The sequence below is a fragment of the Echinops telfairi genome, unplaced genomic scaffold (assembly GCF_000313985.2).
Source record: "Echinops telfairi isolate 266 unplaced genomic scaffold, ASM31398v2 ScPeMD7_3533;HRSCAF=4204_0, whole genome shotgun sequence".
Lineage (NCBI taxonomy): Eukaryota > Metazoa > Chordata > Mammalia > Afrosoricida > Tenrecidae > Echinops > Echinops telfairi.
The window spans coordinates 8,152,645-8,165,627 of NW_022107431.1; the positions used below are offsets into that span (position 1 = coordinate 8,152,645).

At 53.1% G+C, this 12,983-nt stretch overlaps 1 protein-coding gene across 2 annotated transcripts in view; it reads right to left on the reverse strand.

Moving 5' to 3' along the window:
* PNLDC1 (PARN like ribonuclease domain containing exonuclease 1) overlaps nt 1-12,983 on the reverse strand; it is a 35,834-nt gene that overhangs the window by 12,171 nt on the left and 10,680 nt on the right. For both annotated transcript variants that reach the window (XM_030886861.2, XM_045294599.1), the window contains exons 4-11: nt 11,923-11,962; nt 10,902-11,025; nt 10,638-10,726; nt 7,315-7,415; nt 3,742-3,818; nt 3,409-3,552; nt 2,779-2,848; nt 255-340 (exon numbers count right to left, since the gene is read on the reverse strand). In XM_030886861.2, coding sequence (XP_030742721.1) covers nt 255-340; nt 2,779-2,848; nt 3,409-3,552; nt 3,742-3,818; nt 7,315-7,415; nt 10,638-10,726; nt 10,902-11,025; nt 11,923-11,962 — 731 coding nt within the window. The remainder of the gene's footprint in view (nt 1-254; nt 341-2,778; nt 2,849-3,408; nt 3,553-3,741; nt 3,819-7,314; nt 7,416-10,637; nt 10,727-10,901; nt 11,026-11,922; nt 11,963-12,983) is intronic.

The window sequence follows — 12,983 nt, forward strand, 5'->3', positions numbered from 1 at the left end:
TGGTAGGACAATGGATCTGAGAGAGAAAGGAATTTCTTCAGGACCATTGTGAAGTCTCCTCATATATACGTTCCCATGATTCCTCTGGGGTACCAACACACAAAAGGGAATGAATACCACTTAATAAACTGTTTAAAGAACAACTGGGCTGGGTGGGGGGGGGCACACAATAGCAATGCACAAGAAGGAGAAGGCTAAGTAGGTGCTTCATGGGGCCGGCGCGGCTTCCCTGCAGCAGGGCTGCGGAGACCCACCTTCCAGAGATCCTTGGTGACGTTCTTGGTGTCAAGGAGAAGAGGGAACAGGTGGTGGATGTTCTGCTTAAACTGCTCGTAACTTTCTGAGGAGGAAGACACAGTCGGACGTGAGATCCCTTGCTGAAATAGTCAAGAAAACGCTTCAGCAGAACTCTCCATAAAATGAACAAGAACAAAAGCGAAATTGAAAACGACCTTAATCTTACGGTTACGGACCCCAAGTCTCAGACCAACTCCCCCCATGACAGTGTCTGAGGGTAGGGGACAACAGGGTCCACTAACAGAAGGAAGGGGTTCCAGCCAATGAAGAGGGGAGGCGGGCAGAGGCAAGAGTGAAACCAATCCTCCGTAAATGACCATTTGGAGAAGAACCAACTGAAACTCACTGGAGGGAGGGGCGGCTGGATAGGAGAAGTTGAACTAGTCGTGGGCAGAGCCTGTGCCCACGCACTGTCGGCACGGGGCGTGTTGGGAAACCTCTGCCCTCCCACATGCTCCACCCCAGAGGCAGCTGCTCTCGCTAGTTATGGGCACATGCCTCTGTAGCACGCTTGCGTGGGCATGGGTCAATTGGTGGGTCTGAGGCACTGAGCTATTGACTTCCAGGCAGGCATGGTGCTCGTGCAGGGTTCCACTGTGGTTCTGCCAGCACACATCCTCCCCGCTTCTCCTAAACCCCTTCCTCCCTGGGAGACCTTCACCTCCTCTCTCACCACCACCACCACCACGGCACCTCAGTCACTACAGACCCACTGCCCTCGCGCCAATACTGAAGCACGGCGAGCCTGTCGGACAGGGCAGAGCTGTCCCTGTGGGTTTCCCAGACCGCCACCACTTTCTCCGGATTCTCCAGATGAGCCTCCGGGTGGCAGCCCAACATGTCACCACGGTGTCCATCCATCGCCAAGCTCCTTGCAGTGCCGCAGCCTGTGACTGCAACACCGTCCCTCTCTTGGCAGGTTTCCTTCTCCTGGGGTGGTGTTACTGTATTGTCGTTGCCATTTTCTTCATTTTTAACAAGGGCTGAGTCATTTTACCCATCTTCTGTCAATACACGCACACCCAGACATGCTGTCAGTTTAGCTCTGGGGAGACCCTCTCCTGGCGCTTCCCGCGATGCCCACCCCAGCGCTGTGCTGTGGGCATCGGGCTTCTGGTGGGCCTGCCGTCGAGGCCAGGCCCGCTTGCAGCTGCCTTTGGGAAGCAGACTGCCAAGTCTTGCTCCGACGGAGCATCCAGTGGCTTCAAACCTCTGGCCTTCAGGCCAACAGTCGAGTGCTTCACCCACTGTGCCAACTAGGGCGCCTCTTGTGTATGACGGTCACCCCCCTTTTAAAGCTAAGGAAACCGCCAACAGGCATGCTCCAGGGGAGGTGTGCAGCAAGGATGGGACTAGGCAGGGGGAGGAGGGGGTATCTGGCAGAGCTTCGAGACCAAGCTTTAACTGCTGTGTCTCTGCCATAGGCCCAACAGAGACGCAGGCACGGGGAATGGCATGCAGTGGGCTGCTAACCATAAGGTCCGATGTTCAAAACCACTAGTCACTCCTCAGGAGAAAGATGAGGCTTACAGTCTTGGAAGCCCACAGGGGCAGTTCCACCCTTGTCCTACAGGGTCCCTGTGATTCAGAACTGACTGATGGCAGTGAGGGTTTTTTTGGAAGTCAGGATCAAGGAGCCTTGGTGGGCACAGTGGTTAACGAGTTAGGCTGCTAACAGCAAGGTCAGCAATTCAAAACCAGCAATGGCTCCGAGGGAGAAAGATGAGGCTTCCCACTCCCATAGAGGGTTCATTATAGTCTCAGAAACCCAAAGGGACAAGTCTCCCCTGTCCTGCGGGGTGGCTCTGAGTCTGAACTGAGGCAATGGCATGGACTTGGCATCACATGCCATTACAAAGGATGCTGATGAGGCCTTTAAAGACATCAATGACCGTATTTAATTGTGATGCTTTGGGGAGTGAAAAACAACCCAAACATATTATCATCAAGTACGAAAACCTCACATTAGAGCAGTGGTTCTCAACCTTCCTAGTGCCAAGACCCTTTAATACAGTTCCTCATGTAGTGGTCACCCCCCAACCGTAACAGTATTTTCATTGCTACTTCATCACTGCCATTTTGCTACTGTTAAGAATTGGGCAACCCCTGTGAAAGGATCATTGGACCCCCAAAGGGGTCACGACCCACAGGTCGAGAACCGCTGCCTTAGAGGCAGAAGCAACGAGGGACGACTCGAGCTGAGATGAACGGTGGTGCCTCTGCTTTCTACACTGGTCTCATCAAGTGCAGTGCAGTGGGAGGGACGGCCTGGTGACCAGAGAGCTGGGGGAGAGGGACCACTCAAAGGAGGTCTCTTCTCCCTTACAGGGGTCTCCCGCTCCCACTGCAGGAAAACAGGGGCCCTGGCCGTCCTCTGCAGAAACCAGACACCTGGAGCAGTGTGCGTTCGGGGAGCTGACTTCAGATGAAGCACAGCCAGGCACCACTCCCCTCGCCAGGTGGCCCAGAGGACTGCCCTACCTGGGAGAGGCCTGAAGAACTTCTCGTGAAGATGCAGCAGATCCATCATCATGTTGTGTCCCACTAAAGGCTGCTCGGAGCAAGTCAGCAGGTCAGAGAGGTGGGGTTTAAAGACACACCATCAAAACAAGCGGGCCCCCTAAGCCAAGAGGCATTTCTTGCCAAGGATTCGGAGTCAGAACCCACTGCAAGCCTGGTCCCAGGATCACCCTCGTCACCTTCACGCCACCTTGAGAGGCAGTCCAATTGGTTAAGTGTCCCCACCCCCTTGCCCCAAAGAACAGAAATAGAGCAATGGGGCCTTGAGGCAGGGTCTGGGGAGGGGTCGAGTCTAGACTGTCAGGAAGACACAGGCAGCCCTCCACCACCCACCTCCCCCCTGTAGCTTGAGGCCAATCAGAAGTGAAGTCCTCCTGCGCCTGGAAAGAACAAAGAAAGGGCAGCGTTCCACGTGGGCCAGGTTCTCCCCAAATTAACAGACCATGACCTGGTCTAGCTTAATCCAGAAGGCTGCTGTCAACCAGGGCTGGTATGGAAACCTGCTTGTACTGGCAACGGATCTGTTCTGTCTAGGGCATCTACGAACTACTATCAAAGGCCACCAGCGGGGCGGGCTGCCGCGTCCCTCACCTTCCGGGCCTTCACCAGCATCTGGAAGAAGACGGTAAAGCCCCGTGCAGAGAGGAGAAGCTTTTCCTTCCAGCAGTTCCCTTGCTCACAAGGGGTGTTCTCGAGGTACCAGCGCTGCTGCGTGTTCACTTTCTTCACCGTCACCTGGCAGGAGAAGTGAGACGAGGTCCCCAAAGCCCAGGCTACTGAGAAGGAAGCCCAGAGAAACATTCTCCACCGCAAGACGGAGGACGAAAGAAGGAACCACCTTTCGGAGGGCAAGTGGATGGGGGGTGGATGGGGGGAGGGTGAAATGGAAAGACCAAGGACGCCCCATCCCACGTGAACACTCACTTCTTGGTCCCTGAACACCGTCCAGATGTTAGGGAGCGCTTGATGCAGCACCAACTGGACTTCAAAGGCCTGAAACCCTACGGCAAGGAGACACAGGCTCTCACAGAACCACACACGACCCGGAGCAGCATTCCACTTCTCCAGGAAGAGAAGCCAAGGAGCAAACAACGACCAGATGGATGGAGCTATCAGAAGACAGCAGCTCCCCAAGAACAGCCAGTTCTTACGGAGTGCTCGCCTTTGTGAGGGGAGCCCTGCAGATGGGGGTGCTGTAACAGAAAGTGGCACAGAAGTCAAACAGCATCCAACTCTAAGAAGAGCGTTGGGGGTCTTAAATGCTTGTCTTCAAAAAAGCAGCCGTCTAAGCGAGGAGTCAACGAAGTCCACATGGAAGAAGCACACCAGCCTGTGTGATCCAAGGATTGTAAACAACATAATCCAAATCCGAAGACGGGAATGGTACCGGAGCTTGTGAACACTCGGGTCACAGAGGGCTACGATGACAGTGGGAACTCAAAGCGCATTTGCAGGGTCCACATGGGGATTATGCCTCCAGGAAGTTCCCTCGGACAACAGCCCAGGGATGGGAACAGCCTTGCCCAGGGCGCGCCGTACAATTGATGGTGGCACGCTTAACAAACAGGCCAAGGTGTGATTCCTTATCATTTGCTCCCCCTCTGGACCCATTTTAAATGTTTCCATTTTTAGTGTGTTTGCTTTGGAATTGAGGCTTCTCTCTTGTGTCCAGTCATTGTTGTTGGGTTTTGTTTGTTTGCTTGTTTCCTGTTTGTGTTTCACATGCTTGCCTGTCTGTAATGAAATCCAGGAGAGGTAGATCCACAGACAGACAGTAACTGATCACTGCTCATGGGCCTGGCACTTAGGGGAGGAGGAGAGGAACAGAGGAGGTAATGAGTACAAGGAGAAAATGTTCTGAAATTGTTTGTTTGCTTGTTTTTATCCCCCAGGGCCAGTGGGGCATCAGGAAGGTCAGCGGGCAGACCTGGGGTTATGTATGCTTTTTCACTTTGTTTTGGGTTTTTTTGCTAGTTTTTTAGCTCTTTTTATTCAATCTTTTTTTGTCTCTGTTATTGTTTGTCTACCGATGCAAGACAGGCATGGGAATCAAGCCTGAGGGGAAAGCCATGGGACAGGCCGTTCCAGGGGGACCTGTGGGGAGGAGGAGGCAGGGAAGGGAGCGGTGAGCAAACACTGCTATAAACAGGGGAACAACTAGGGAATTAAAAGCAACAACAATCCAAGGGCTTAAGCGGAGAGCAAATGTTTTGAGAATGATGAGGGCTTTACACAATTGATGTATGGACTGTGATAAGAGTTGTATGAGTCCCCAATAGAATGATGAAAAAAAATAAAGCAACAACCAGGAGCATGCAGAGCCCCTGGGGGTGTTGGAGCAACAGCAATCTAGCTGAGAGGACTGACTAAGAGGCAGGAGGGCGAGCGTGAAGGTGGGGCAGGAGGAAGGTGAAAGGGAACGGAGGAAAGATCCAGGAAGCAAAGCTACGGATAGAGGTATAAGCATAGGTATGCACTTATGTAAACATATTCATTCATAAAAATAGAGATATTGGCCTAGGTACATCTATTTATATGGCAATACACTGAGGAAGTGGAAGGACTTTGGGCCTCTGCTCAAGCCCTCCCTCAACGCAAGAACACTTCGTTCTAACTACCTGAAATTGATTGTGGTAATGACTGCACAAACCTTAGCAGGATCGAATGATTCAAATCTATGATATGTGACATATATGCCAATAAAACTACTTGAAGGGGAAACACAAGGCAGCTCTCAGGTTTGCCTGAGGCTCCTGAGCACCACAGCATGAGGTAGGGCGGCTTCTCAACACTTTTGGTCTCGGGGTCTCCACTCCTGGCTGAGCACCCCATGGACTGTGTGTGAGAGCTGTACCCGCTGTGCTCAATCCTGACACACCGTGGTCTGGCAGGGCAGAGCTGCGCCCATCGGGCTGCCAAGACTGGAAGTCTCTATACAAGCAGGGCGCCATGCCTTTCTCCTGCAGAGCAGCCAGGGAGATTGAACGGCTATACCCTTTCGGTTAACAGTCCAGCTGGAAACTCAAAATAAATCAGCAATTTGAAATGTTCTTCTAAAATAACAAGCCTCACTATACATTAGTCTAAGTGTCATTTTTAAAGAAAGATAACTTTTCCTCACTCAACAAAGTGTAGTGAGGGGATTTACATTTGTGCGAATCTCGTAACATCTGGCTGGAATCTCTGTACTTGTTGATATACGTGGTCCTTGCAGAAGCACACAATGACCCTCCAGTCTCACCACAGAGATGTGCAATCAGAAAACAAAACAAGAATTACTTTTCAATTACTCACAATGCTTCTCAAATCATTCTGAGCAATAATAACAATACACCCAAAGATGTTCTTTCATAAGAGGTTAGCTGCAACGTACAGTCCGATGATGAGAAGCCCTGGGGTGCCTAGGCTCAGCACTGGGCTACCTGCAAAGTCACGGTTCAAACCCACCAGCTGCTCCACTGGACAAAGATGAGGCTGTCTGCTCCGGTACAGACTGACACAAGGTGCTGTGAGTCAGGGTCCACTTGATGGTTCTGGAGAGTTGGGTCTGCCATCCAATTCTCACAGGTCGTTCCCGTGGGCTCTGTAACACCGCGGCTCCTCGTTTGGAACATAGTTCTGCTAAAGGCACACGGACCTCCCAAGTCAGCACCGGTCCCTCTGTGATGCCCCTGAGAGGCGCTGAGGACTCTCCTCTCTGCTAGCAGGGGGAGGTGCAAGTTTTCAAAATCCCGTTTTGATAGCAAGTGGGGAATGCTCTCACTAATGAATGCGGCCAGTGAGCGCCCTTGGATGGCAGGCTTGTTTTCATTCGAGAAAACCACAAATACCCAAGTCTACCTGACCACAGTGAGCTCTTCTCAGTGGAGGTGATGTTCCAGGAAAAAGCTGTGAGCCAGCTCCAAATGCCCACCTACACAGGTGCTCCCCAGGCGATCTCTGCAGGGAGGGGGAGGGGAAGGTGGGTGCACAGCAGGACCGTTTTATGCAAACCACGTGTGACCCTTCCACATTAAAAAGACAAGTAACCAGAGGCGAAGGTGTCATCTCATCAGTCATTACTATTTCTCTACCAAGCAGGCCCTTAAGTCAAATTGGATGCTGTTTTCCTGTTGTTGTTGTTGTTGTTGTTTACAGCAGTATTCACCGGGCAGATGCCACGTCCTCTAGAGCTGTCCTTCTGGGACACTTTCCTCGGGCATCCAAATTCCCTTGTGGGAGGAAACTCGCGTGAGGCACTTAGGTCAGCATCGAAAAGATGGTCAGAATGGGACTGCACTTCCTCATCCTCAATATTAACAGCCAACCAAGAAGCCTCTAGCATTTGATTTGGGCTAGAGCCTTGTCCAAGCACAAGGCTTCGAGTCTACTCCGCCAACACTGGCACCAGACACTGTGGCTGGGTCCCTGGAGAGAGAAGACCAGCAATACCCCCGCCCACCATGGCTGGCCCGTGACAGGGACCGGTCCTTGCACCCCCAGCACCCCCATACCTACCAGTGATGCCGGAGAGAGTCATAGAGTCCCCTTCCTCGGCCAGGTCCAGCCACTGCGTCACTCTGTCAATCACCAACTTGATCTGGTCTTTGTCCAAAGAACTGAAAACAGAGCGCAGGAAGTGCAAATGTTGCAGACACCACGCTAGAACCAGCAGACAGCGCAACAGGCTTCCGGGGCCTCGGATGGTACCACGGGATGCCGGAGAAGAAAACAGAGCCCGGGACCATTTAGGTCCTGGTCTTATGACACAATTGAACCCTGGAGGCAGAGGGCATTTCGTGTTGGGCTGCTCACCACAAGAACAACCATTAGAAGCCACCGGCGGCTCCAAAGGAGAGCGAGGCTGTGGGCCCAGGAAAGAGTCATGGCCTCGGAAGCCGCAGGGCAGTTCGACGCTGCCCTCCAGGGTGGCTATGAGTCAGCATCAACTGGAAGGCTGTGAACTTAGAGAACTACTCCCTTCCCCCGCCAGCATCCTGGGAACACATTTGGCCCATCCTGCTTCCCCAGGGCGGGGAGGAGAGGGCCCTGGGGTGTCAGTCTGGACGTGTCTGCGTGGGTTGCAGTGGCCCTTCTCTACAGCACCTGGTGAAATTCAGGAAAGGGGACTCCTGGGGCCACCTCTTCGCCTGGTTCAAAGCAGAAGCACGGACTGCTGTTTAGAGATCAGGAGCGACCTCTTGCCAACATTAAAACTCAACACCCACCCCCCACCCACCCAATATCATGATCCCAATTCTGCCTTGCAAATCTGGCTAGACCAGAGGATGTACATTGGTACAGATAGCAACTGGAAACACAGGGAATCCAGGATAGATGACTCCTTCTGGACCAGTGGTGAGAGGGGCGAGGCCTGGAGGGTGAAGGGAATGTGGGGTAGAAGGGGGGAACCAATTACAAGAATCTAAGTATAGCCTCCTCCCTGGGGAATGGACAGCAGAGAAGAGGGCAGAGGGAGACGTCGGACAGGGTAACTTATGACAAAACTATAATAATTTATGAATAATGAAGGGTTCAGGAGGGAGGGGAGAAGAGGGAGGGAGGGGGAAAACGAGCAAACGATATTGAGGGCTAAAGTAAAGGGCAAATGTTTTGAGATTGATGAGGGCAACAGGTGTACATATGTGCTTGACTCAATGGATATATGTATGGACTGTGATCAGAATTGTACGAGCCCTCAATAAAATAATTTTTTAAAAAGAATAAGGAGGGTAACAAATGTACAAATGTGCTTTATACAACTGATGTATGTATGGATTGTGATGAGTTGTAAGAGCCCCCAATAAAATGACTTAAAAAAAAAAACAACAACTCAAAAACAAAACTTACTGCCATCTATCCAATTTCAACTGGAATCGGCCCTACAGGGCAGGGCCGAACTGCCCCGTGAGTTCCCAAGACTTTTCCCAACTTTGAGGAGCCAGCAGCCTCGCTGCTCTCCCTCGCGCGGGGTGGGGCGGGCTCAAACCGCTGATCTTGCGGTTAGCAGCCCCAAGGGTCACCTGGTACTCCACCCCGGCTCCTTTCCAAATTATGGAAGGTTCAAAAATGGAAACTGTTCTGTCACGACAAAGAGTTGTGTTTTAATCTGAACCCTACCTACAGGACTTTTAAACAGCAGCAGTACTAAACCTCTAACGCGGCTGAAACCATCACCAAGACCAAATCGTCACACGTCTGAGTTCAGAGCTGCCCAATGTAACCCCCTGTGGCAAAGGCGGGGAATCTAGGGCCCAAAGGACGGCAGCAGCTGTTTCCAGTCACACACATACCCCCACCTCAGCCCCCGCCCCGTTTCAGGCATGCCAGGGGCCACACGCCATCCTGCCGCCTGCCCTGCTCCCAGTCGCAGTCCTGGTTGTCCACAGCCAGGCTCAGGGACTAGGGACAGGAGGGGACACAGAAAAGCAGGACAGTGAAGCGGATCCATCTTCACCGAGCCCCGAATCAGAAGGTCCCTGGGAGCTACCCTCTGAGCAGCCCTGGGGTGTCCTCGGGCTCACCCACCTTTCCACATCCCAGGTGCTCTGTGTCAACTGCCTTCTGCCCCTCCACAGTTCAGACCCTGGCTGAGCAAGCCAGCCTCCCCTACCCCCACCACAGAGATGGGCCAGCGGGTGCCAGGTGCCGGGTGCCAGGTGCCAGCTCCAACTCCCCACACTTCAGACTGCCGGCCCCCTGCTGCTTTGGGCCCAAGCATTCGCTGTTGCAACTCATGTACCTGCCACAGCGGCTTGGATATGACAGAAGAGGCAGAAATGAAGGCCCATGGGGCGAGGCCGAAGGGGCCCAGCTCTTAACGTCCCTGTCCCCAGGGGGGCACTTATTCTCCTGAGACAGAAGCTCCCCTTACCAGGTCCAGGCCTTCGCCCAGCCAGTTCATCAGCAGTGCCAGGTGGGCTTCCTTGCCAGACGGACACTCACCAAACTCTCAGGTGGCGTCCACTACGCACACAGCCCTGGAAGGCAAATCCCCCCAAACCCGGGGCTCCAACCTGGCTCGTTCTGACTCCACCCGCTGCCAAGGGTGCTCCTTCACACCCCAGACACACCGAGGCAGCACCCACATGTTCACGAGACACCCAGGTTAGAATGTCGATTTGGAGTCTATGGACCAGAGGGGCACAGGGAAATTCTCATGTGTAAAACCTGCATGAATGGGTGCCAAATCCTGCCCAAAACCACAGGGTCCGGGACCAGGGGGTAGAATTGAGTGCCCCAGCCCCTCAGAAGATCCAAAGGCCAGCCGGCCAAACAGCTCACAGCAAGTCAGTCCTGCAGGACCCAGGTTTCCCCACAAGCTCCGGAATGGCACTTCTGTGCATCTGAGCAACACAATAATGAAAGAAACCCAAAGAACCCCAAACTCGCCGCCGTCCAGTGGGGACCCTGCAGGACAGGGTGGAAGTGCCCGGTGGCTTTCTGGGGCTCTTGGTGGGAGTAGAACGCCTTGTCTTTCTCCAGAGCAACAGCTGGTGGTTTCAAACAGCTGACCTCGAGGTGAGCAGCCCAACGCTTTACCACTAAGGTGCCAGAGCTGTGGCACCACAGTAAGAATTCATTTTCCTCTGTCCTCCATTTGTAAACCCTAAAACCCACTCGGTGCCACGGACGGTTCCCCTAGGAGCTGATGCTGACAGAGGAAGCTGCTGAATGCCACGTCTCCCCTCCAGGGTGGGGCAGGAAGCACCCGCCCCCCAGAGGGGGTTCTCTGGGCTGGGCAGTGAAATGAGCACTACCCGCGTCACCTCTCTCTTGGCCACCGTGGGCTGCAGAAAAACAGAGCCCACACCACACCTGGCGAACAAAATCGGCTCTACCTTCGGACTCTCCAGCTCCCACTCAGGATACTGTGTTTCATCTTCCTCTCTTGTTCCTCGTTCATATACGGGATGCCATTCTTGAGAAACTGCGGAGCAAAGCGAGGAGATGGGTGTGAGTGTCTTCCGCGCCTGGAGGGAGGAGAGCGCTTTGGGGCCGAGTAAGAGGGGAAAGAAACACATGACTCGGGACGGCTGGATGGACGAACGTGAGCCGGGCCGGGAGCTGCTGGAATGGCCGCGTCCACCCCTCCCACGCCGTACCTTGTTATAGTCGAAGCCGTACTGATTCAAAAACTGAACGCTAGACGCCTGGAAAGAGAATTCTGAATCCAAAATCCCAAACGTTGTCGGGAAGAGGAAGAAGTTACATGAATGGGAGACATACCTATTTCAAAGAGAGAGGGGCACAGGAGGAACAAAGAACAAGATCACCGTTACAACCGAGGCTCCCTAAGTGGGCTCTGGCACGTGCTCCCTCTGTCCCCTAAGTCTTACAGAGTATCGGAATGTCCACTGGCTTTAAGGCCAGGGCCTGGTGGCAAAGTGGGTCCAGTGTTGGGCTGCTAACTGCAAAGTCAGCAGTTCAAACCCACCAGCTGCTCCTTGGGAGAGAGATGAGGCTGGCTGCTCATCTTTGGGAGACAAACTGAAACTCACTGCCATCAAGTCTAGTCTGACCCCACAGGGCAGAGAAGACCCTGAAGATTCCTGAGACTGCAGAGCTTTGGGAACAGAAAGCCTCCTCTCTCCCCCAAGGAGCAGAGGACAGCTGTTTTCAACTGCTGACCCTGTGGTTAGCACCGCAACGCTAACCCGTTCAGCCACGAGGGCTCCTTCTGATTTACAGCCTAGGAAGTCCCGGGGAGCGATTCTCCTCTGACCTAGAGTCGCCAAGTCAGAACCAACTGACAGTGGCTTTGCCTTTCAAGTCTTATGGCTGGTATTGGGGGCCAGAGAGGGGGCCCCACTCGGGCTTGTTCTTCGGTCAGAACGCACCACCCAGCATGCTGCCCGGTGACGAGTGGGGTCCACCCTGACAGATGAAGCATGCCTGTGGGTGGGGTTGGGTGGGGTGGGGTGGGGAGCAGTCTTTTACATGTCTTTCAAGTTAACACCACACCATGGTGATGGCTGTCATGAAGGTGCAGAGGAAGAAACAGGGTCCCAAGAAAGGCATGCTGGGCTTTACAGAGCAGGGAACCGGGGGGCACACAGGGTGTGGGGGCTCAGCCGCCTGAGGATGGAGAAGGCAAGCGGGCGGGTGCCCCAGATTCATACATACTTGTTGTACTCGCCTTTGACCCTGGAGAACACGGACAGCCCTAGAAGGGTGAGAGCAGAGCAATGGGCGCTTAGCGGCACAAGGTGCCGGAGCAGACAGACCACTCCCAAAGTGCCTGGCGTCCCAGGGCCCCAGCCTGGACTTGAGAACAGCTGAACACCTGCAGCTTCCAAAGGGACCAATCCAATGAGACACATGGGTGAGAGGGAAGGAGTATTCCACAAGAGGCAGAAAAGAAACCCCAGTGGGGAGGGGGCCGAGCTACTGGGGAAACTGGGTAAGTAGCTGAAATGATTAAACTCAGGACTGATGGCCTGACATGTAAACCCCCACCTCACTTGCCACAGAGAAGCTGTGGGTTTTGTTCAGATAAGATAGTTGCAGATACACACACACACACACACACACACACACAGGGTGAAGGGCAGGTGAGTACATCCTAAAGCAAACAGAGCAAAAGGTTAGCAACAGACGAATCTGGGGGAAAAGCAGATCTTTATTTTACGACTTAACTTAAAAGCCGTACATTCTTAAAATGGATTGGAGGAAAAAAGGAGAGTGAGATGTCCACTCTTTGGACAGATTCTCGTTTCAGGAAAAGCCGTAAAATGGGCTCTCATCAGCTCACAGAAGCGGAAGACAAGGGAGGTGCCAGGACATGCGTGTGTGAGGCCAGGCTCCGGCTGCTTTCGGTCTGTCATTTACAATAGCTCCCAAGACCCTAACTTAAAAGCAGCGTGTCCAGCGGGAATCCTGCCAAGACCCATCAACATTTTTAGCCCGTGGTAGGCGCTGCCCCCTGGTGGGGATCTGCTTAACTGCAATCCTACCCGCAGGGGTCTGAGAAGGACCAAGGAGTCCCATAGAATTGTATCATGAGCCATCTGACCTCAAAATGACTCTTTCCCTTGGTTTCAGCATGCCTTCCATTACTGAAAACATGGTACCAAGAAGTAAAATTCAAAGCAGAAACTAACTGGGTGTATTAGTCTAGGTACTTTGGAGAAACAAATCCACAGCAACTCATGTATAAGAGTTTTATGTAAAGAAAGTGTGCATCA